General features: G+C 33.5%; 3 protein-coding genes across 3 annotated transcripts; 2 read left to right on the forward strand and 1 right to left on the reverse strand.

Moving 5' to 3' along the window:
* On the forward strand, nt 1-7,463 carry LOC123911113 (putative DEAD-box ATP-dependent RNA helicase 29). The gene is made up of 11 exons (XM_045962465.1): nt 1-537; nt 1,178-2,339; nt 2,437-2,485; nt 3,792-3,896; nt 4,058-4,106; nt 4,815-4,888; nt 5,057-5,109; nt 6,032-6,113; nt 6,227-6,283; nt 6,398-6,536; nt 7,043-7,463. The coding sequence occupies exons 1-11, from the start codon at nt 192-194 to the stop codon at nt 7,255-7,257; spliced, it is 2,331 nt and encodes a 776-aa protein (XP_045818421.1). The 5' UTR covers nt 1-191; the 3' UTR covers nt 7,258-7,463.
* A 5,767-nt stretch (nt 7,464-13,230) lies between these two features.
* On the forward strand, nt 13,231-14,718 carry LOC123909714. The gene is made up of 2 exons (XM_045960594.1): nt 13,231-13,291; nt 13,974-14,718. Exon 2 carries the CDS (start codon nt 13,989-13,991, stop codon nt 14,376-14,378), a length of 390 nt encoding a protein of 129 aa, XP_045816550.1. The 5' UTR covers nt 13,231-13,291; nt 13,974-13,988; the 3' UTR covers nt 14,379-14,718.
* Nucleotides 14,719-14,834: 116 nt separating this feature from the next.
* Nucleotides 14,835-17,107, reverse strand: LOC123909713 (ras-related protein RABA1f). The gene is made up of 2 exons (XM_045960593.1): nt 16,688-17,107; nt 14,835-15,696 (listed from the first exon to the last, which is right to left on the reverse strand). Exons 1-2 carry the CDS (start codon nt 16,906-16,908, stop codon nt 15,267-15,269), a joined length of 651 nt encoding a protein of 216 aa, XP_045816549.1. The 5' UTR covers nt 16,909-17,107; the 3' UTR covers nt 14,835-15,266.
* Nucleotides 17,108-26,387: the final 9,280 nt, after the last annotated feature.

The raw sequence follows: 26,387 nt of genomic DNA on the forward strand, positions 1-26,387 counted from the left end.
ATAGAAACTGCCACATAGCCATAGGCAACAAGTGTAGAGTTGAAAACCGTTTATCCGTTTAGGTTTACAATTCACAAAATCCACCGACCCGACCCGCGTAAGCATACTAGTAGTATATAGCATAACAGCACACACTTTCTTCGTTGCGAGTTCTGAACTGAATTCAGCATCGCGCCGCCGAATCGGAAAAAATGGGTGGATTCATGTTAGGTTCAAAGAAAAAGAAAAACAATAAGGGTCAAGGCGGTTTTGAAACACTAGGTCTAAATCCAAATGTTTTCAGAGGAATCAGAAATAAAGGTTACAAAGTTCCGACTCCAATTCAGAGGAAGACAATGCCTCTCATTCTTTCCGGCGTAGATGTCGTTGCTATGGCTCGTACTGGCTCTGGCAAAACGGCGGCGTTTCTTGTTCCCATGCTTCACCGACTTAACCAGCATATTCCTCAGGGTGGCGTTAGAGGACTCATTTTGTCTCCGACTAGGGATTTGGCACTTCAAACTCTTAAGTTCACTCAAGAGCTTGGTCGCTACACAGGTTCTTTTTTCTTTTTAACTACATATTTTGTTTGTTTGTATAATCAGTTTAATTAAGCGCTTATAGCATAAAAACTTCCTAATCAGGTTTGTTTATTTCGCCTATGTATGAGCTATTATTATTTTTATAACAAAATGTACAATTGTTAAACTTCCTTAAAAAAAAAAAAGCCAAACTATTTTTGTATTTTTTTTTACAACATATTCGGAAGAGGTTATGGAAAGAAGCTGAAATTAAAGTCAAATAGTTTTCTATGGAATATTCTCGCAAGTGTTTATGCTAGTATATAAATTCAAATATGTCGATCCAAACATGTTCACAATCACATAGTTAAAGGATATGATGCAATGTCTTGTTAATGTAAACTACTTTTATGCTGACATCTAATGAGAATCTATTGTTTTGACGTTATCCCACTCTTGTAAGTGTATTTTGAATTTGATTATATGAAGTGATGAAGTAGTGAGTCCTTATTGAATATGTCAGTGATGTCAGTGTAAGACTAATGTACACAGACAATACAAGGCTTCTTTATGTGTATATATTATGGTTGATATATATATATATATATATATATATATATATATATATATATATATATATATATATTCTGATCTGTGCTTTTTTGTTTCTGAATCAGATCTTCATGTTAGTTTGTTAGTTGGGGGTGATAGTATGGAAAGTCAATTTGAGGAGTTAGCTCAGAGTCCAGACATTATAATTGCCACTCCCGGTAGGCTCATGCACCATTTGTCTGAGGTTGATGACATGTCATTGCGTAAGGTGGAGTATGTTGTTTTTGATGAGGCTGATTGTTTATTCGGGATGGGTTTTGCTGATCAGCTACATCAAATTCTTGCTCAGCTTGGTGAGAACCGTCAGACTTTGCTTTTCAGTGCCACATTACCCAGCGCTCTTGCAGAATTTGCTAAGGCCGGTCTGCGAGACCCTCGCCTTGTTCGCCTCGATTTGGAAACTAAAATTAGCCCTGACTTGAAGCTTGTCTTTTTCACTTTGAGGCAGGAAGAGAAGTATGCTGCTTTGCTCTATTTAATTAGGGAACTTATCGGTTCTGATGAGCAGACTTTAATTTTTGTATCCACTAAACATCATGTTGAGTTTCTCAACTCGTTGTTTCGGCAAGAGGGAATTGAGCCTTCTGTATGTTATGGAGACATGGATCAAGATGCACGCAAAATCAATGTGAACAGGTTTAGGTCTAGAAGGACAATGTTGTTGATTGTCACCGACATTGCTGCTCGGGGCATTGACATTCCATTGCTTGATAATGTTATCAATTGGGACTTCCCTTCCAAGCCTAAAATATTTGTTCATCGAGTTGGAAGAGTTGCAAGGGCGGGTCGTACTGGTACTGCTTATTCTTTCTTGACTACCGAGGATATGGCTTACCTCTTGGATCTTCATTTGTTTCTCTCAAAACCAATCAAAGCTGCTCCCACTGAAGAAGAAGTCTTGCAGGATATGGATGGAGTAATGTCAAGGATTGACCAGGCAATGGCAAACAGAGAAACCATTTATGGCCGTTTTCCACAAAAAGTCATTGACCTTGTTTCTGACAGAGTTAGGGAAGTTATTGATACTTCTGCAGAGCTGGAAGCGTTGCAGAGAGCCTGTAAAAATGCATTCCGTTTATATTCTAAAACAAAACCCTTACCCTCAAAGGAGTCCATAAGAAGAGTAAAGGATTTGCCAAAAGAAGGTCTGCATCCTATTTTCAATAAAATGTTGGGAACAGGGGAGTTAACGGCAATTGCATTTTCCGAGCATCTGAAAAAGTTTAGGTGAGTGCAAAATATATTCATAAACTGGAATTATTCTTACCAACCCTCTACAGAAGATTTTATAGATGCATAACTTACTTTGATAATTCAATATCAGGCCAAAGCAGACAATTTTGGAAGCAGAAGGAGAAGCAGCTAAATCAAAGGTTAGAGCAATATATTTCTACTTTCAATACACTGTTCATATTTTGTTTGTTTGTGGTGGTCTAATTTAAGAATTCTATTTTTTTATTAGATATTTTGAATTAAATTTTCTAGTTCCTCCTTCAATTGACTAAATTTCACGATTCTCTTGTGCAACTCAACATTTTCCATTTTAATATATTTGTAAACATGAAAGTTGGATATGGCGAGATCATATGGTTTGTGTCTTTTATCAACTTTTCACAATTCTTCTGAATTATTGTCCATTATATGTTTTTCAGTAAATCTGAAAGTGCCTCACTTGGTCAACAGATTTTGGTTATGAAATAGGAGTATTAGTTGAGAAGTAATATGCAATATATCACTTTTTGGAGTGTTTCTCCTTTCACTTAAGCCCATGTTTTTTTCCTATTGCCCCAATCTAAAAAGTACTGATCAGAAATCTTAATTGTCCGAGTCAAAATTACTATAAATTAGTCTGTGGGGAAGATGTATCAGTCGTGTTGAGTATAAGGAGTGAAGTAAGTTGCTATAGGGGTTAATTACTGTCGACCTTGTAGATTTTGTCAATTCTAGTTTGATAGCTTGCTCTTAATTAGATGTAAAATCTGAGTTGGTAAAAATGCAAATATCATAGTATTTATCCTTGGCCCAGCCATCTCTTCCTTTGTTGTTTTCCCCCACCCCCTTGCTCCAACTTTTTAAATGAAAGATATTGTTGATAGGACGATTGCAATATGCAATGGATAGTTTGTGATTGATTTTGCATTTCTGACTTTTGGGGGACTCAATTCATTTGCCTTAACACAGTTTCATTATACCTGCTTGTTTGTTGCTTCTATATCTCTACACCAGACACATGTTTGTGTTTGCTATACTCAGACATTCTAGCCATGTCTTGATGGCTTTTTTACATCGCAAAATATGCATAATGCAAGGGTCACATTGTACATTTCCCAGTTGCATTTATTGAATAAACTAATTTGATTATGAAAACTATAATTTGTTCTGTTTATTGCATATGCATCTGATTATGTATCAGACATTAGATGTCATGATGTCATTACATCAACATTTTGCATTTATGTCATTTTCCTATCTTGCTCCTACACTTCGAATTTTGCTGTGCTGTATTGACAACTATGTTGTAGATGTTTTGTTCATGTTCCATGATATATCATATTGGAGTTTGCACTGCCTATCTTAACCTATTGAAATATCTATTTTGATGTCCATGCCTGCATTACTGCTTCTGCTTTATACCTTTAGATTAAAATATTTAAAATGAAGCTCAATAAATAAATGCAGGGTGGTCAGAGGGTTGATGTGATGAAAAGAAAAAGAGCCGTTCATGACAGCACTATAAATTTGGTTCATGAACACCAATCTAAGACTAAGAGTAACAATGAAAAGGTACGTAGCTATTACAGTAACTCGGATTTGGACTAGTCGACCACCCTTTTCTAATTAACCTGGTTTTTCCTGCCGATTGATTGGAATCAGTATGTTTTATTTCAACATTTTCTTTTCATTTATTCATTTCTCAAGGACAAACATATGTTTTCTCCTTGCAGGACGAAAATCATTTGGAAATTTCTTCTTCCGTGGAGAAAGGGAGAAAAGGTAGATTGTTCTCATTTTGGTGCTCTTTTATCATTAAAATATGATTTGTGATGGGAAATGAATGTGTTATTTAATTCATGTAATTGATTCCATGTAGCGAGAAAATGCTGTAGTTGTTCATCATTGATTCTTTATCATTTGAATTCCTTGCAATTTTCTTGTCTTCATCTTAATGTATTTCTTTTTTTTACCCAAATAAATGTGGGATTTTGGCTCGTCATCTTTGAAATAACAGGGTCTTGGCCTTAGTAAAATTTGGTGATTTAGGAAGAAGAATGTGGTGCTTAATATTTCAGTGATATATGGGGCAGTCTTTGGCATGAATGTTAGTGCTGCCTTTCTCTGGCTGTTGATTGAATTTACTTTTTTGTTTACCACACTTGAACTTTATTTGAAGTTATTGGATAGACAAATAACTCATACTGGTTCCTGCCAACCCCCTCCTCCGGTTTTCATTTTTCTTTCCCTGTTTTATAAAGTGATTTTCAAGTGCATTGTACTTGAAGGTAATGAACCTAGTACCTCAACCTTATGACCTCAATTTCTTAGCTGTTAAGATTTTGGCATTGTGATAATTTGTATGTTAAAATTGATAGAAAATTTCAGGGTTTCTTTTATTTTGTATGCTTTTTGGATTTTGAGCAGAGAAGGCTAGACTAGGAAGACAAAATATGATTATTTTCTGACTGTTTCTTTTGGTTTCAACAGCACGCGGTTCTAAGAGAAAGTCAGAAAGCTTCAAGGACGAGGATTTCTATATAAGTTCTATACCTAAAAATCATGTAAGCTATTGTTCATATTTCTCTGGATTCACATAGACATATACTATCATACTATGTTATGTGATGGTTTTTTTTGTTTTGTTTTGATAAGCTATGTTATGTGATGGTTATTCTTTTGAAACAAATAATTCATCTACCTTCAACTTATATCTTGTAATCATAACACAGCACATGGAAGCAGGCCTTGCAGTAAAAGCTAAAGAAGGCTTTAATTCAAACAGGTAAATATTTACTAGATTAATTACTAATCGGTCCCTTTTTTTTTATTTTAAGCCCAGGATGAGGTTGTAGGGTGGGAGGTGGATTATAAGTTGGAACCAAAATATGGCTTTGGCCATATTCTAAGAGCTTGTTTGGCCTGACTTTACCTTGCCTTGTCTTCTCCTTAAAAGGAGATGGTAGGCCAAACAACATTCAGTAAAAGCTCTTTAAAGTAAAGCTACGTTTTTTTAATGAAGAAAAACACAATAAAAGGGCCATCAAAAGTATTTGAGAGGAACTTTGGAAAATATTTTGCAGAATTTTTCTTGTTGAACCTGCTTCGAAACCAAGGGCTGTCATTGTATAAGTATTATTATATTTGTACGTATTTGCATGTTCTTCAGTGTGGGGCAAAGGCCACAGTGTGTAATTAAAGCTTAGAGCTAATATTGTTGTGCACTATTTCGCTACTGCAAAGGATTATAGCTATATTTTTTTGAATTTTATTTATCAAAATGGGATTATAACATTTGACCCTTTAATTTGCTCCATTTATGCTCAAATCAAAGATTTTATAAAGATATTTTCCCAAACAACTTTCAATTTTAAATTGGCTTTCAAGCTATCAAAAACCATTTGCCAACCAATTTTACTTTTAGTGTATATTTCTAAATCACTTATTCTTATTTTTAGCTTCAAAGTAGCTTTTACGCCCCAAAATAGCTGGGCCTAATAGACCCTAAACCCTTAGTTCAGAGGCAGCAAGTTGGAACAGAAACTTTCGGCCCATTTTGTTTGTCTCTTGGTGTTTAACGATTTTTCTTGTATATTACATTGTCGATATTCAAACTGGATGATTCAGTTATACACACCCTCCGCTTTTTCTATCTTTTTAGCTTTTGTTTGCTTGGCTTTGGTCCTAATGATATGTAATATGTACAGATTGGATGATGCTGTCCTAGACCTAGTTGCAGATGATGGTGCTGGCATTAAGAAACAAAAATCTGTATATCACTGGGATAAGGTAATGCACAGTTGTGTGTGGTTGAGTTGTATGTAAATAAAGGACAGAAATTATTTGCTTTTAAATATTTTGCAAAATCTTCCATTCATTTCTTTTAAACCTTTTGCTGTCAGAGGAGTAAAAAGTACATCAAGTTAAACAATGGTGACCGTGTTGCTGCAAATGGAAAGGTATATTATTCATAAGGTTCTATCTTTTATGTTGGTACTTTGTATGCAAGATGATATTGTTTTAAACAATGGTGACCGTAGGATTTAGAACACAACATTTTTACTTAATTACAGATAAAGACAGAGAGTGGTGCGAAAACAAAAACCAACAAGACTGGTATATATAAAAAGTGGAAGGAACGCTCACACTCTAAGATATCTCTTAAAGGGACAAGTGCTGATGGTGATGCTCAGGAATCAACAAGTTCTAGAGGTAATATACTTAATGAACTACTTACTTAATTTAGGGATGACAATGGGTTGGGGTGGGTCACGCTTCCCCTGCAATCATCCCTGTCTATATTCATGGATGTTTATGCTGGTAGCATGTATCTATGAACATCCGTGGGTATTTAGGCTCTAGAAATTGTATTTATACTCGATAATTGGATTTACCTTTCTGCCAAAATGTATCCAATAAACAGAAACATAAGAATGGTTGTATTGTAGCTTGGTCACTGCTCAGTTTAGTAACTGTTCTAATCTAAGTAGCATATGAAATTTGGATATTTTTCTGTGTCTGTTGCATACTAAATCTGGAATCTCATTTTTAAAATTGCCTCATTTACTATGTCATATGATTCTCCACTGTCCAGGAAATAGTTTTGCATGTGATACCTGCTGGTTGGTTAGTAATATCGAAGAATGGTTCATAGTTGTAAGAATCTTTTTTTGGTATGAACGCTGAACATTACAACTTTCTGATATTTTGTAATGCAGGATCTTACCGAGCAGGTGGTAGGAATTTCAGAGGTGGCAAGAAGCAGCATTCAATGCCCAATGCTCATGTGCGTTCAGAAATCAAAGATATGGATCAAATTCGAAAGGAGAGACAGAAAAAAGCCAACAAAATTTCTCATATGAAGAACAAGTCAGCAAAGGGTAAAAAATCTGGCAGAAAGGAAAATAATAATAATAAAAGAAAATTTAAGTAGACATTGTTTTAGGCTTCAGAAGTTAATTAATCAAGGAAAGGTAAAACTGATTTCTTTGAAAATTCCAGTATAACTGTATCTTTAAACGAATGAGGGGCATAGTAAAGTAAGAAACCCAAGTGACTGGAAATCACCGTTATTTTTTATTTACCAACCAATTTTGTATGTTCAAACTTCATAGTAATATAACACTATTTGTTGCTTTACATCTCCTTGTGCATTTCTACTCCTTGGTTAATTTTCTTCTTTTGCATTTCTGCTCCTTGGTAATTATTTTGATGTGGACCTGTGGTAGATTCTTTATAATTTGTGTTTCATGTGAAGTGTGGCTTTTCAGCATTGATGCAACGAAGTATTTAGGTTTAAACTTCACATAATACAATACAACAAGTAATGTTTTCATTCTATGGAAATGATTATTACGGTTTAAGTAATTTTATACATTCTTAACTAAGGTGCCTCGATAGGGTCTCTTGGTGAAAAGTAATCGTCTAAGATAATGGGTATACTATTCTAGAGTGTGTTCAGTGCACAATATTGTTTCCACTACTTTTTCAATCAGACTGAATTTGGATTTCACTTATTTTTTGAGCTTATTAAAATAGTTAATGCAAATAAATGAACTTGTGTTAATTCACAAGTTTTCATTGACAAAAATAGTATTTTTATAAGCTGTTTTATCATAAACTATCTTTAAAATTTTATAATAATATATAAAAATTAATTAATTTACATAAGTTGTTTCGCATGAACTAAAAAATAAGTCAATTCAAACAGACTCTACCACACACTCTAGAGTGTTATTAAGCAACACATACTAGTCAATCTATAAAATAGTATAACTTTTGCTATCCGTAAGAATCTCTGAATAAACCATTAATTAGATTACTTGAAAAAACAATTTAGTGACAACTCACTTAGGCTTTGTTTGGATTGGTGGTATGAGATGGAATGGAGTGGTATGTGGTGGTATGAAGTGAAGTTCCATTGTTTGGATTCTTTAAAAATGAATGGAATGGAGTGGTATGTGATGGTATGGATTCCATCCCATTCCATCATTTTCTCTTATTTTTCTTCCCCTCCAATTTGGGGTGTATGGGATGGAATACAAAATGTCCAAACAATGGAATACATTTTATGCTCCATTCCATCCCGCTCCGCTCCATTCCATCTTATTCCATTCCGCTCCATTCCGTTATGTACCATCAATCCAAACATAGCCTTAGGCTATGTTTGGATTGGTGGTAAGTGATGGAATGAAATGGAATAGAATGGTAAGTAATTAGTTTCCATTGTTTGGATTTGCAAAAAATGAATGGAATGGAATACAATGAAACTCATTCCATCTCATACCATCCAATTCTTCACTTTTTCATTTTCCCAATTTGGGGTGTATGCAATGGAATTGCTTTTTTTTTAATTAAATTTAAAATATTATTTATTGTGTTCGTCCCCTCAATATATCAAAAGAACATTATTTCACTCACCGTCACCGCCTACTGTGTTTCATAATCACCATCAATCTTGCTCCTCCTTCATCACCATGTGCTTTTTATTTCTTGCTGCTTGTTTTTATTTTACTATGTTTATTTTATTTTAGATTGGTTGAAAATTACGAGTTTCTTACTCTGGTGTTGTTAGTATAAAAAACAAAACCTCTAGAGATTCTTGCTCCTGTGTACTTGTGTTTTTTACTATGTTTATTTATTTTAGTATGTTTATTTGTGTTTTTTTTTTACCACAAAGTGAACTCGTATTGATTTGGTGTTGACAAAGTGTTGGATTGACATTGGTTTTTCTACAAAATACTAATACTATAATATTGTATAAATAAATAAGGTTGTAAATGAATTTAAAAAAAAATTATAACTTGTTTCGTTCCTTCAACTTACTAAATAATGGAATGACGTATTTGCTCCTTTCCGCTCAATTCCACTCCATTCCATTTGGTTTCATTCCACTTCGTTCCGTTCTATACCATCAATCCAAACATAGCTTTAAGTTTGTCTCTGTATGGGAGAAATGGAGAGTGAAGTTGAGGAGAGAAAAAAAGGGAAATCTTTTACCGTTTTGTTTTTGTTTTTGTAGAGATTATATGAAAATGATTGGCTTAAATGTTGATTTTATGACTAAAAATTGCTTACATTGATTTTGGCTTAAATGTTGATTTTTTTATCAAACAAATCATCAAAATTAAATAAACATAAGAGGCGTTCGCAAAGCAGAAAGCAAACACTTTACAGACACTTTGCCGAGCATAAAGCGAACAAACTTCTCCAATGGTCACATCTTTAACACACTCGCGTTGTAGAACGCGAATAGTGCTTACACCCTAATTTGTGAGGGGGTTAGTTTGGTAATTTCAAGGGACGCAAGAGAAATTACGGGGGGAACAAAAAGTAAAAGTCACTAAATAAATGTGTCATTCCGGCCAGACTTTTTAGTTAGTGGGCATATTGACGAACCCGACCCAATCTATATGGTTATTCTGGGCTGATGGATAGGGGTGCCCAAATTCAAACCAATCCAAAAAATAACTGCAAACCGATCAAAAAAACCGAAAACAGCAAAAAACCAAATATTTTTGGATGTCCTTTTGTGAAAATCGCTGGATCGGATTTTGGATTGATTTTTCAAAACCGATCCAAACCGAATCAAATCGCATACATATTTTTTAATAGTTATTTAACTTTATATTGGTGTGATACATTGCATTAACATATTAATTATTGGTTTTTAATAAAACTCACTTGGGTAGCATTGGTATTGGCTTGGGACCTGGGAGTTTGCTCCTCTTGAGGTCTGAGGTTCGATTCTCTCTGGCGCCAATTTGGGTGGGCTAATTTAGCTTCTTCGAAAAAAAATTATTGGTTTTTAATTTTCTCAATAACACTTATTAGTTCAATTTCATCTATTTCTTTTTACTATTTCATAGGTTTCAAATATATTTGATAATTGTCATTGCAAAATATTAATTTTTAATATGTGTTATATTTTACATCAAATATATTATTTTACCATGTATTTATAATATTAATATTTAATTAAATAAAATTTATTTTGTAATTTGGATATTCAAAAACCAATCCAAATTAAACCGCACTAAATTAGATCGGATTGGATCGGATTTTTTTTAATTAGCCATCCAAAACCGAACCGAACCGCGAGTAATTTTAACTTTGGATCAGATGGATTTTTCCACAAAACCGATCCAAATCGAACCGCGTGCACCCTTACTGATGGACTAGTCTAATTCTTTTTCATTTTAAATTTTTTTATTCACTCTTTTTTTATGTTACTTTGATGTATTAGTTACCCACATTTATCAATTTTATTGAGATATGATTGAATGTAAGTTTTAATAATTTTTACATCATCATTAAATATCAAATAAACTCTAGTTTGATTCCTACAAAACATAATGAATCAAATTAATAATTTATAAACTTAAAATTTGTAAAAATTTAGGTAAATACATATACATTTTTATTAAACTTATTTATTTAAATATATTTTTATTAATAGTTTTTCAATTTGATGATAAGTTTTTATGTATATATTGATATATTTTTACAAAAATTACATAATTTTTTTTATAGTGGACCAGTCTGAATCAATAGACTAGTCTGATCCAACCCGACTTTCATATGGGCTATGACCAAAATCTGATTGTATTTGAAGATTTATTTTTGTCACCCTATCAGTTTCTCGCGCGCCTTACGTCTTTTTGATTTTACCCCTCCGCTACTTAAGTAGCGGACGACATTTTTAACAACTTTCTTATTTTTATAACGTCCTCTACTTAAGTAGCAGATGTTATAAAAAAACAAATCTGGTAGAATATTTTTGTAATTTCATAGGATATTTTTATAATTTTGTTGAGTGTATGAGAAAATAAATAGGGTGACAAAAGTAAATCTCTTGTACCTCATCCATTTGTTTTTTTTTTTTTACAAGACCTCATCCATTTGTTGACAGCTCTGACAAACATATATAGCATTAAATATGATCAAACTAGTTAAATTTTACTAATATTTTGTACCACCAAACATATCTTCCTTTTTTTTTTTGGTGAATCCAAACATATCTTATTTATTATATACAAAACAAATTCGTTTAATTTCCATATTTATTTTAAAGATCTTAAATTAATTTAGAAAAAGAAAAATATAATTGCCAAAAGGTGAAGGTTGTGTACAATTACAAATCCACCAATCATATGTTTCCTTTGAGTGATTCATATTTTTGGAGGAAAGCAAGATTTTGATACAAAACAAATGGACATTAATAAAATGATTAGATTTAAGTGGTTAATCATTTTTAGTTAAAAGACTAATTTTGTAAAAGAATTTTAAAATAATTATCGACCATATTTTATTTACTTTAAGATAGAATTCCGAAGTAATAAAATCTCTTCCTTTGAGAACATATCATAAGGACTAAAAAGTACTATTTTTGCTATTTTTTATAGGAAACAATTGATTTATTAAATTTATTAAATAATTTATGAATTTGATCTATAATATAAATTAGATACATCAATTATTTAATAAATCTAAGAAATTAATTATTTTTGTTAAAAAGGGTCGGATAGAAGTATAAATAAACTAGCATTGTATAGTGTCAAGTGTCAACTCTTTAATGCCTTTATATGTAGGCAAATGCTAACATGTGCCCCAAGGGCACATTTTAAGGTGCATTTAATTAACTAATATTCCATTTAATTTACTTCAAAAATAGTAATAATCAACTTTATTAATTAAAAGATATGGTTCACTATATTTATTACCTATTTAAAAGAATTGGAAAGACAGAAATATTATATGCTGCCAAATTTGATTTATGATGACACGCCTGATTATACGACCATAATTATATGATTCCAATTTTTGTTTTTGTTTGTTAACAATCAGGTTTATATGTACTCCTAGTAATATTTGATTTATGCTAACTTGTGTTTTTTGTTTTTTCTTGGTGAACAAGACCGAATATTATAGTATTATGTTATAATGGTAACGATTGTTAGTACTATTTTAACTTTTGAATTGCTAATATGTTTTAGAATTTTATAATACTTACCAGTATAATTTAATTTTGTTTTCAACTTAAAAAAAAGTTTGACAAAAAAAAAAAGCTTTGTAGCAAAAAAATATAGTTAATTATCATATTTGGCAAGTATCATATTTTGCCTATGCAATTTTTTTTAAATGGATAATAAATATAATGAACTATATCTTTTAATTAATAAAGTTGGTTATTGCTATTTTTGAAGTATATTAAATGAGATATTAGTTAATTTAATACACCTTAAAATGTGCCCTTAGGGCACATGTTAGCAAAACCCTTATATGTATTTATGTAACATTGTAAAAGTTGCTCTTCATTTATTTAAGTGTATACTTTGAAATTACTAACTTTGTAGTAGTCTAGAATTAATTAAGTGGAAAGATTGCAAACAATTATTTCTTCACTTAATTCATGTAGAATATTTGGTAAATACAAGATTGAGTTCCAAAGTTACTCCCAAAGTTTATGAAGGAAATTTTTAGAACAAGAATTCAAGAGATAATTTCATATTGAACACAACTTTTTTTTTTATAACCCTTTAGTTCATAGGGGAAAGGGGCCTTAGTAGTTCAGAATTCGATCACGAGGTAAGTAAAGTCTGACCAAGAAATTATTCTACACAGGAATCGAACTCGGATTCTCCCAAAATCCGTCCTTTTTGGTGAAGCTCATTAATCACTTGAGTCCAATGACTTGATTATATGAAATGTATGTAATAAAAAGACACAATAATATTCCCAAATTTCATGGGAATAAAAAAAAAAAAACCAAGTGTAAGTGACGTGGATAATAAATAAATACCATATAAAATATGAAACAGAAACGTGCAATAAAAATGATATATAAATACGGATAAGGGTTTTTTTGGCGTATCTGTATTTGTCTCTTTCTTGTTGGCGCTTCGTGGCGGCGGTGTTGCTGTAAAGGTGTACTTGACTTTGACTGTCTCTCATTATTACAAATCCAGGTGATTCTCTCTCTTGTTTTTTAATTTTTATTTTATAGCTTTTACCCTAAAAATAAATGTTGTTTATGTTGTCGGAATAGATTCTGTCATGTGAAAATTTCACTTAATCAAGTAAAAAAAAATTACCAATCAATTGTGTTTCGGTGTTATTGTTGACCACACGTGATAAAGATAATTGAGTGAGTGAGATTTCGTGGCATAAAATATCCATCGGCAAAGATCTATTCATGTTAGAGGAACAAATCGTTTCCATGGAAATTTAGATTTGGGAAATATAGTAAAAATCTCCACTATTTAATACTAGGATATTGAACGATTGAGATTCCGCCGTAGAGATTTTTCATTGGAGAGGATGCATTCCTATGTTGTGGGGATGATGAGGTAAAATTAGGGTTTTGTTTTTTCTTTTTTTCCATTTGATAAGACGTGTAGTAGTATTTGAACAAACTGACATTTTCCGTCATCTGTTGTTGACAACACTGGGGTAAAATTAGGGCTTCTTTTTATTTCCTTCTATAAGATGTGTAACATAATTTGAACAAACATCTATTTTCTGTTGTATGATATTGGCAACAATGTTAGGGAGGTGAAATTAGGGTTTTTTCCCCTTTCCTTCAATACGATGAAAAAAAACAAAATATTTGTGGAGAATTAAATTTAACTTTACAAATGGTGTGTGTAGGCGAACTCATTTCATATGGATCACTGCAAGGAACAACAAGAAGCAATGAAGGCGAATGTTACTCTTGACGTGTCTTCTCCGAAAGCAAAGGAAAAAGAGCATTTAGTCAAAAAAACTTCTGATTACAAAGTGAGAAAGCCTATGGATTTGGAACCTCAATCGCCTCTAATGTTGACACTTGTGAGGAAGACCCTGAATGGGATCCATATTGATTCCAACAATGACGATTGTAGCCCCCAAACACCCAAGGATGTTTTCGACCCTTTTGCTCCCGGTTCTGAAGACATGGTTCGTGCACCTCTCTCTCGCAAGTATCATGAAGAAGAGAGCAAACATGCTGCTCGCAAACTTCACTTTTATTCCTCCACTCACCATTCTGAATCTGTTTCAGACAAAAAGCATTAACTTCTGCAATAGCTTTTGCTTTCGTAGTAACTTGTTGCTTTGAATAATTTTATAATTTTCCAGGACACCGCTAATAAATAGATGTAACATTAGCAGTAGCAACATTTCAAAGTGTACTGTACACAAATATTTGATGTTATATTGTTTTCTACGATTGAATACTCTTTGGTGCTAAATAAATCATTTCTTGGTTTATGCACTCTGCATTAATTTTTTGCTGTATGTTTTTAATATCATACTGTATTGTTTTGTTTGAGAATGTTTTTAATATCATATATGTTTTTTGTTCAAGCAAATCATGGGAGTGTTATACACTTATACTAGCTGTGAAAAGGAGTGGAGTGCTTCAAGTGTTGTGCAATTGCTTGCTATCCTATTCTTGTGTGTGCTGTGATATTGTTTGCAATGCTTTTATTGTGTGCTGTGATGTTGCTTGCAATGCTATTATTGTGTGCTGTGCTGAGTACTATATTATTAATGGAGGCATTACATTACATTACATATGAAAGTTTTTTTAGCTTGCAACGAGATAGAATTTACTATGATATAGTTTAAGGCAGATATAGTTTACTATGATAGTCTACTATCAATCATCAATCAACCTAATAAAATGAATAGTTGAAATTTCAATTCAATACAAACAGTAATTTCGTATATCTAAGGGTAAAATGATATAATCCCTACGACCAACCAGCACTGGGTAAAAAAAAAAGTGACAATAATAAAGATAAAACATGAGGAAAGAAAATACAGAAAAAAAAGAAAGAAAAGAAAACCTTAGGTATTAAAACATTTCACATGGACCTCAAAATGCTGAGGATTGGTTGAATCATGCACAGATAGATATACCATGTGTTTCGAAGACGATCCTTTCTATTATCTGTCAAATTAAGCTGAGCAGCATCCAACCTTTTTAACAGCTGAGACATCATCTCTGCCAACATTGATTGTCTGTCCTTTAGGCAAAGCAGCAGGGTCATCTCCAATCTCAAGAGTCTTCCTACTAACAACTCGATATATTTGAGTAAGCACTTCTGTGAAAGAATTGTCAACATTCAATGACTCGAGGGCAGATGTTTCCATAAAAAACGTGTTTTCTCTTTCAGCAAATGCCTTAGCGTCGTCAGTGGATACGGCACGCAGGTGACGCAGATCAGCCTTGTTCCCGACAAGCATAATTACAATGTTGGCATCTGTGTGATCACGAAGTTCCTTTAACCATCTCTCCACATTTTCGAAAGTTACATGTCTTGTAACATCGTACACAAGCAATGCACCAACAGCTCCCCGATAATATGCACTCGTGATTGCACGATATCTGTGGGAATAAAAATTAACAAGTTAGTCTTCCAAAATAATACAGCCCCGCAAAACTGAGACCAAGTTAGTCCCTCAACCATTGAAAGTATCAACAAAATTATCCTTTGTACAGAGATTGATGGATAAAATTGGTATCATTTGTATGATTGGTGGACTGAATTAATATCAACTTTGCAAGACTGAAGGGGTAGATTTGATTGCGGAACTAACTAATGTCAACTTTTTTGGAGGACCAAATTGATGTCACTTTTAAGACATAGGGATCAAATTGGTGCCAGTTTTCTCTAAGGACCAATGATATCACACAAGGAAAAGGTACCCTAAACCTCCATCATAGGGGTGGGAATAAATCGGGCCATCCGAAAGGGGGCCTACGACGTAGCCTATTTCCACCCCTATAACCGCCTAACAGGGGTCTACGATCTGGCCTATTCCGACCCCTCACTCAACTGTTCTATGATGAGTATGATGTATTCCCTCCCCCCCAAACCATGGCTCGAAAGTTAAAACCCCGGCAACAGAAAGCCTTCAATCCATTCACCAATTTACAGAAGAAGTCATCAATTGTACAACTTTCAATACATGTATCAACTATGACAAAAATAATGAATAAATAGTATATATAGCAACATTGTCCCATACAAATGTGGATGATATTCTCCATCATACAACAAAGTCCAAGGCATAATCCTATATTTACATTTTTTTTTAAACAAAGAATAACACAATGCTTAATTTTCAAGTGCCCTAATTATCCAGATAAAAAACCAGAACCTCACAACAACAGAAAATAAAAAATTCAAATGCATGCAGCCAAATCAAATATCACTTTTTTAATAAAAAAAACCATGCCCCATTAAAATCTAACCAAACCCCACTAACATTAGGTCCACAAAAAGCACAAATAAAAAACAAAAATTCAGAAACCAGAAAAAGAAATCAACAAGAAATAAGATCAAACCCAAGAAAGAAAGAAAGAAAAATGTAACCTTTCTTGTCCTGCGGTATCCCAAATTTGTGCCTTTACAATCTTGTCATCAACATGGATGCTACGTGTAGCGAATTCAACGCCAATGGTGGATTTTGATTCCAAACTGAATTCATTTTTTGTGAATCGTGATAAAAGATTAGATTTACCGACGCCAGAGTCTCCGATCAGAACAACCTTGAATAGGTAATCGTAGTCATCGTCGGCTCTGTACGCACCCATTTTTTGTTAATCTTGATTGAGGTTGAAGATTAAGGATTTGATGAAATAGGGTTTTGAAATTGAATGAAAATTTGATGGTTTTTAGGTTTCAGAATTTGAGAAAGAGAGAGGCATTGTTAAAAGAGAGAGGAGGGGGGAGAAACATTCAAAGAAATGAAATACAAAAAGAATTACAACATGGTTTAGTTGGCTGCATTTTACTTTTTCCACCCTACATAAATTAAAATATTATGCTGTCAAAAAAGAATATATTAGTTAATTTAGAAACAAAACCTAAGTTGAATCTTTATTTGATCATGTTTTTTTATTTTTTTTATTTCTATTTTAAGCAGATTACACGTGACTTCTAAAGTTCATCAAGACGAGGAGTTATTACCAATTTACTGATGCATAAAATATATTTAATGAGCAGTTTCCAAGTTCTGACCAATGAAATTTAACTTAATATTAAGGTTGCTTCTAGGGTGAGGTATCAAGTAAGTCCCTCACCGTGAACCATGTTTAACAACCATTAGATTAAATAAACTATTATGCACCACATCACACTGGATCCTTTTTTCTTTCTTCTCTCTTCTCCTTCCCTGGTTCAAGTGCCCTCCTCCTCCCTCTTTCCTTTATCCAATCCATCCCCTGCTGAAAGAATACCACCATTTTCCTATTTTACTATTTTCTTAATTTCACTATGTTGAAGTAGGTTATATAATTAAATCATTTAATTGAACTTTTGATTTTCATTTAATAAGTTAACAAATAAACAAAAGCACAATTTTTTCTTCTCCATGTAATCGTTCATTTTCTAACCCCTTCCAGATTTTTTTATATGGACCAATCTAATAGTTGTTTAGTGGAAAGTGCAACAATTTGTGTGTTTCTCTGTTCATTTCATTTCTGTTTGGTATGGGGATAGTGGTGGTTGTTGTTGTGATGGAGAAGAGGAAGTGAAAGAAGAATGGGAGAAAAAAAGTTACAGAGCGTGTTGCCGTGTTCTGCTAAAGGAGAGGGAAATAATATGATCTAGTGTGGTAATGACAAAAAAAAATCACGTAGACTTTCTTAATCTAAGGGTCAATTTGAGTGGTACACCGATGAGGGACTTAAGAGAACCCTCACCTTAGAATTCACCTAATATTAATCATAAAATATGTTCAATAATAAAGATTAAATTCATAATCTTACTTTAGTGCGGAAGCCAAATAAACATATGAACATGTATATCAGAATCTACAACATGTTGATTTATCAAAAATCAGTATTAGGAATACCTGGATAGAAGAATATGAACAAACCGTTGATTCTAGGCTCTCAGCAGTAATCTGAAACACTAAGGAAAGTTTGGCGGCTTGTATGGTTCTTCCCACTTAGGCTACATATCGTTATAATTATATCATTATTTCTTAGGCGCGCATCCGAATGCTATTTATTTTTAGATTTCAACCTTACAATTTGGTCCATCTCATACACCAATAATGGGACCACCGCGGCCAATGTTTTAAAAACTGAACCGGACCGGTCCGGCCGGGAACCGGTAGTGTACACGGTCTAGTCCAGCCGTCCAGGTGCAGGACCGGTTTTGCATTTGGCCCGCTAAAAACCGGAGTAAACCGGCCCGGTCTATGGTTGAACCACGAACCGGATAAACCTAGATTGAACCGGACCGAACGGTTTAAGCATGAATAATTATTTCAAAAAACTCAAAATCTGGCCAGCAGGTATTGAACACAAGACCTTTTGATAAAACAAAGAAACACTTACCACTTGGCCAATTGAGTTATTATTCTTATGTTACATCTAATTAATATATAATTACTATCATTTAGGGAACATAAAAAATCACCATCATAGTGATGAGACTTATGTTAACATTTTTTTACGAATACCTATTAATTAATAAAAAAAGACATTGTTAAGTTTTTTTTTTTTACGAATACCTATTAATTAATAAAAAAGACATTGTTAAGTTTTTTCATACTTATTATATATTTCATTTTGAAAAATAGTTAATTTAAAACTATATATATATATATATATATATATATATATATATATATATATATATATATATATATATATATAGGGTCATGCTAAATAGTGCCCCCGGGGCACTTGTTAAGCATACCTAAAAAGGAAATAAAAAATAAAATTTATATTGAAAAGACAACTTTTTATACTTTTGAGGTATTGAATGCACGCATTTCGAGATAGAATTTCTATTTTAAGATGCTTAACCAGTGCCCCGGGGGCACTGTTTAGCATTTTCCATATATATATATATATATATAGGAGGCAATAGTTAATATGCATAAGTCTTTTCTTATGTATGGTGCATAAGTCATTCACAGCCATCAGATGATTTTACACATGTAATAATCATAACTAAAGAACTTTATATTTTTGCTTTCTCAATTTCGGCCACATTTTACATGCGATTCGATCACCGATTTCGAAAATTAATACCAGAAACATTCATAAAATCGAACGACGATCAAAACGGTATAAAGAACGTTGAGTTTCGTTGATTATTGAGGGAGAACGAACCGAGTCGACGAACCGGGTCGTCGTGACCCGTTTCTGCATAAAATGGGTGAGGAAGATGATGAACAGTGACGCGCGTCCACGCCCACTCTCACTGGCGGCGCGTGGGGGCGCGTGCGGTGCCAAGGAGACTCCAAATTTTTTTATTATTTTTACATAAAAATAGTAAATAATTTTCTGAGAATTTTGGGACCAGTTTGGTATTTTTCTGAGACATTAATCTATTTTTAGTTAATTAAATGAGGTAAATATGCTTTTATAAATATAAGATATTAATAAAATTTTCCCAAAATTTTATTTAGGGTATTTTGAATTATTTGGAACGGTTGGGGATACCTCACTCTCTTCGGTTTTATATCGTCTTAAAAATTTAAATTTATTTCACAATTTTTATTAAGGGTTAAATATGTTTTTGGAGAACAACTCTTTGAAACCATTCCACAACAAAAATGGTTTCATACCGTTATACACTGAAACCATTAGTCTAGTTAAATGTTTTCATGGCGTTATACACCGAAACCATTATTATAGTTAAATGGTTTTATATGAGCATTAGTGTCAAGATGTTATACACTGAAATCATTAGTCTTGTTAATTGGTTTCAAGATGTTATACACTGAAATCATTTGTCTAGTTAAATGGTTTGATACTGTTATACACTGAAACCATTATTATAGTTAAATGGTTTTATATGAGCATTAGTGCCAAGATGTTATACATTGAAACCATTAGTCCTTTTAATTGGTTTCAAGATGTTATACACTAAAACCATTTGTCTAGTTAAATGGTTTCATACTGTTATACACTGAAACCATTATTCTAGTTAAATGGTTTCATAGCGTTATACACTGAAACCATTAGTCTTGTTATTTGGTTTCGAGATGTTATACACTGAAACCATTAGTCTAGTTAAATTGTTTCATAGCGTTATACACTGAAACCATTATTTTAGTTAAATGGTTTCATATGGGCATTAGTGTCAAGATGTTATACATTGAAACCATTGTTATTAAGTAAAACATCACATAACCATTTTACTAAACCATGCTACATAAAGCAAAAAATCATATAAAGCAATTAAGATTAGTTTAGTTGAAAAAAATTTGGATAGTATGCATGAGATATTGGATTCGATCATTTTTTTATTGTAAAGAAAAATCGATATATATATATATATAATTAATGTATGAAATTTTATTTATATTGTGATTATGATTGATAAAACTTAAAATTAAATTGTATGTTTGACAAGTATGCTTTATATATACATGAATCATTCGTTATTATGTTGGGCTTCGAGGGGGTGTATGACGAAAATTAATTAAAAATGGATTTTTATAATATATACTTCAAAGGAACAAAAGTTATTATTTAATTGGAAACGGGGGGCGCGATAGAAATTTGGGGGGGTGCGCTAGAAGTTTGGAGGAGGGAAAAAAATTGGGGGCGCGCTAGAAATCTAGGGGAGGAAAAAAATTAGGGGGTTCACAAGAAATCTAGGAGAAAAAGGAAAAAAAATGGGGGGTGCGCTAAGCAAAAGGGGGGGCGCAAGTAATGGGGTAGTATATGGGCGGCGCGCGAGTAATGGATTGCCTAATTTTGGGCTTGGGCTGACCTTTGGTTGACTTTTGGTGTAGGAAGCAAATATGGTGGGTGTAGGAAGCAAGTTTATGCATGGTGCATAAGTTTGGGTTTATGCACCATAACCACACCCATTTTACAAAATCCACCGTTGAATTAAAAGTTTATATCATATAGATCATTCATGTTCAATTCTATAAAAATTTAAAATCATTTGATATGTTATTGAGATTGATCAAGCTTAACGGTATTCAATAAAAACACATAAAGCGTTAATTTTGATCGGTCTCAATAACATATCAAACGATTTTAGATTTTTGTAAAATTGAACATGGATGATCTAAATGATATAAACTTTCAATCCAACGGTGGATTTTGTAAAATTTGTATTCGTTGAAGCGTTATTGAGGCGGTGTAACATTACTCAAATGTTACACCGGTGTAATTTGATCCCTCCCTATATATATATATTAGAAAGTATGATGCAATATATATGTTAGTCAAAATATAAATAATGATGGAATGAGAAGTTTTTGAGCATATGAATTTGGCTTAACTACACATTTGGTCCCTTACGTTTATTTTAGGTTTCAATTTGGTCCCTTACGTTTAAAAAGTATCAATTTGGTCCCTTACGTTTATTTTAGGTTTCAAGTTGGTCCTTTCCGTCAATTTTGTCACATGTGGCAGTCAATATGCATACGTGGACTGACACGTGGCACTTGGACACGCTGACACGTGTACTGTTCAAACGGTGTTAGTGACAAAACTAACGGAAAGGACTAACTTGAAACTTAAAATAAACGTAAGGGACCAAATTGATACTTTTTAAACGTAAGGGACCAAATTGAAACCTAAAATAAACGTAAGGGACCAAATGTGTAGTTAAGCCTATGAATTTTTATATTTGATCAAATATTTTAGTATAATTATATTATTTTTTAAATAAATATCGGGTCAACAGTCATGCGGTCCGACCAATGACCCACCGGTCCAACCAGTAACCCGGTGATCCAGAGTTTCAACTGGGTCGATCATCGGTCCGGGTTTTAAAACTATGACCACAACTGTCGTCACTGACGTATAACGTGACGGAACCCCGACGACCACCACATCAATGTACTTGACGACATAGATCTGATATGGATGCGTGACATGGATTTCATGCAATATGATCTCTAAATCATGCCTATTTCCAACTGGTCAAACTAAAAACTTTAGTGAGATCAAACTGAAGTTTGCAAATTCAATATTTGCACCAAAGATACAGAAGCTGTTATAACAATAAGAACCTTAACCTTTATTTCTGCAGAAAATCTTAACAAAGCATGTATCTGTATTCGTATCAAAGGTAGAACATAATGAATAAGAGACTCCCACTAATCCAAGACATCCTTAGTGACAACAACCGAATGAAAGACCTTAAGTGTCAAGTCTTTGATTAGTGAGCCAGCTAGCATAAACTTTATCTCTATATGTTCTATCATTCAACAACAACAACTTATAATTCAATGAAATTTATAAAATAGTTGTTGATGTTGGAACAAAATTGATTTAAAAATGTTTGCCCCTAAATCTATTAAGGTTTTGATGATAACAAAATATTAATAAACAATTGGAAGGACTAAAAATTTAATTTAAGTGTGCAGGACTTAGATTCAATTAAGCTCTGATTAAAGATCAGAAGATAAGGACTTCAGAAGTTTGTAAGCGTTCAGAAGATTGTGAGACTCAGAAGTTGTAATCTTCAGACGATGAAGTCTTCAGAACTTCTTAAGGTCTAAGCTTCATCAAACTCTGATGATCTTCTTGAAGTTTGTATAGATTCTCTTTTGCAAGTCAACTCTTCTACCAATGAAGAAAAGGACCTTTCAAGCCTGATCAGAACAGCTAATCTCTTTCTGTCTGTCCTCTTTTGAGAACGTGGGTCATCAGTGGTGTTAGCTGAATAAGGAAAGTCTTCTCTGCAGTAGTCAAAGTACCTGAAACTCTTACTCAGTTTTAGATACAACCAAACTGCATCAAGACAGGCTGCTTGAAGACAAAAGGTTATCTACTTCAACGGTCTTCTTTGCAACGACTCTTTTCTAGTCATATATATATATATTCTAAAGGAATCAGTTGTAATTATTATCAAGGATTATTAACACGCTCGAACAAACTCTGAATTCCTCATACAAAGCTCTGAACCTCTGAACTGTGTCGTTGCACTTTTAGTTCAAATATTTAGTATTTGTTCTTCTAGGTTCTGATTAAGAGCTGTTGTATACATTCTATTATTCATTTCATTTGTACTTGAGAAGTCTCTTGCTTGTGTGCTTGAGCATTGTGGTGAAGTCTCTTGCTTGTGTGCTTGAGCAGTTGTAATCTTGTGTGATTATAGTGAAATCCCTTGGAAGTGCAAGGGGACTGGACTACTCTCGTTTTGTGAGAGGAACCAGTATAAATTGCTTGTGTGATCTCTCTCTCTCTCTCTGAACTTGTTTTATTGTGTTATTTATCCGCTGCTGTTGAAGTTAAGTTAATAACTTGAAAAAGTTTTAAACTTGACTAAAACACAATTCAACCCCCCCTTCTTGTGTTTTCACACCTTCAATTGGTATCAGAGCACTGGTCTGTTACTTTCACTTAACAGTGAGACAGTAAAGATCTTGTGAGAACACTATGTCTGGAGGAGACGATAGTAGCACTAGAACAACTGGTGAAGTTGGTGATGCCAGTGGTGCTGGTGGTGGTCCTAGAAATGCTTTTGGTTTTGACTACTTAAGTAATGAATCACATGAACATAGTGGCAATAGGAAAGCCCTATATTCAATGGTGATGCATCATTATTTGAGTGGTGGAAGGAAAGACTGTATAGCAATATTACTGCTATTGATCATGAGTTGTGGGATTTGGTTGAGCTGGGAGTAACTTTTGAAAACTTAAATGAACATGGAAGATTGTCCATTGAGCATAGAAAGTTACTCACACCAGCTAACTTAAAAACCTACACTAAGCATCATAGAGTAAAGGACATTGTTGTTGGTGCTATTAGACATGAAGATTATGTCAGAATAGAAGACAAGTCTACTGCTAAATCTATCTTTGACTCTATGTGTGCTACCTATGATGGTAATGAAAAGGTTCAAGAGGCTAAGGCTAGTCTCTTGATAAGGCAATATGAACTATTCACTATGCAACAAGATGAAAACATTGAGACTATGTTTACAAGGTTTCAAATCCTTGTATCTGGTCTTAAAGCTCTTAAGAGAAGTTATTCCACCTATGACCATGTTCAGAAGATTCTGAGAAGTCTTCCTATTGCTTGGAGACCTAAGGTCACTGCAATAGAAGAAGCTCAAAATCTCAAGACTCTGAGTCTTGAGGCTCTGATAAGCAATCTCAGAAGCCATGAGATGGTTCTGAATGCTGATTCAGAAGCTAAGAAGAAGTCCAAGTCTGTGGCTTTACAGTCAACTAGGACTCCTTCTAAAGCTCTTAAGACTCAGCTTCTTGACTTTGAAGAGGAATCTTCTGCAGATGGTCAAGAGGAGGAAATGGGTGAAGATGAGTTTGCTTTATTCACCAAGTTTCAGCAATGGAACAGATTTAACAAAAGAAACTTCAGAGGTAACAGCTCCAGAAATTTTGTCAATAAAAAGGATGATCAGAAGAACTGCTTCAACTGTAAGAAGCCAGGACACTTTATTGCTGACTGTCCAGAAATGTCTGCCAAAGACAAAAACAAAAGATACAGCTCAAAGAAGCAACAATTTAAGAGCAAATTGAAAAAGAGTCTGATGGCTACTTTTGAAGAGCTATCATCTGAGGAAGAAGTTGAGGAAGAAGAAGAGGCAAATCTAGCCCTGATGGCTTCAACTGACTCAGATGCAGACTCAGAGGATGAATCAGAATCAGATTCAGAAGTAACAGATGAGGTATTTTCTGACTGTTCTAAATCTCAACTTATAACTGCACTTAACAAGGTCATTGAGAAACATCTCAGAGTGTTAAGTAAACAAAAAGTTTTACAAGAAAAGCTTAACACTCTGACTGAGCAAGCAGAACATTTTCAAGGTCTATATCAAGAAACTCTGAATAGAGTAAATGACTTTGAAAAGGGTTGTGCTGTTTGTCACAAACCTATTGATGAGCAGGAAATAACTCTTCAACAGTTTGTGCATCTCAACCTTGGAAAGAGCAAAGCTGCTAATAGAATTTATAATGTTTTGAGACATAGAGGAGAAGGACTTGGCTATGAATATGGTAGAACATATTCAAAGCTGAAGACATTTGCCAAAAAGGTTGGAAAATCTTGGGTTTATTATGTTGTTCCACCAAGTGAAGAGGGAAAGAATCTTGGTACTGTTGAAAATGAGAATGATGATCTGAGTGATTTAGAAGCTGACAGCTCAGAGGAACCAAGTTCCTCAGGATCTGGAAAGAAAAGTTCAGAAGATAGAAGTTGTTCAGAACCTGAGAACATTAGTTCAGATGTTCTGAAAGCTTCAAAATCTGAGACTTCAAATTCTGGATCCAAAGGAACTTCAGTACCTGAAGCTAGTCAATCTAAAAGATCAGAAGCTTTTAAAAGAAAAAATTCAAACTCCAAATCTCAGATGAAGTACAGGACTCAGATTATTTATGATTCTAGAGTCAGTAGATATAATCAATCAGAACATGGGATTGGTGATAAATACAAACCCTGGAATCATAAACAATCCAAATCCTGGAATAATAACAGATTTCAAACAAAGAAAAGGTTTCAAAAAGGTTATTATTCCAAACCAAGATCTTTCTCTAACACTAGACAACATAGTAAGCATTTGTGGACTAACAAGCGTGGACCCAGAAGATGGGTACCAAAAGCTGAAATAATGTATCATTCAGATTTATCAACTAGGAAATGATATGTCCTACCTAGAGTATGGAAACAAGTCCTATGCAAAGGAAGAAGGGCTTATGTCCTAGACAAATGGCTGACAAGTTCTCAAGTTAACAATCAGAACTTGAGAAATGAAGAGGAAGAATACTGGGATGACTTTATCATTAACTGTGATGAAGAGTTCTACCGCAATGATTAAAGTTGTTTCTCATACAGCCTGCCACTCAAAGAAGTATCATGAATCACTCATGGTATCTGGATAGTGGATGTTCAAGGCATATGACTGGTGACAAACAACTATTTTCTAAGCTGACTATGAAAGAAGGAGGATCTGTTGGCTTTGGAGGTAATCAAAAAGGAAAGATAATAGGTACAGGTACAGTAGGTAATTCTTCCCTATCTATTAATGATGTTTGGTTAGTAGATGGACTCAAACATAACTTATTGAGCATAAGTCAATTTTGCGACAATGGTTATGTAGTTGTCTTTAATAAGGAAT

This window comes from Trifolium pratense, linkage group LG2 (assembly GCF_020283565.1).
Source record: "Trifolium pratense cultivar HEN17-A07 linkage group LG2, ARS_RC_1.1, whole genome shotgun sequence".
Taxonomy (NCBI): Eukaryota; Viridiplantae; Streptophyta; class Magnoliopsida; order Fabales; family Fabaceae; genus Trifolium; species Trifolium pratense.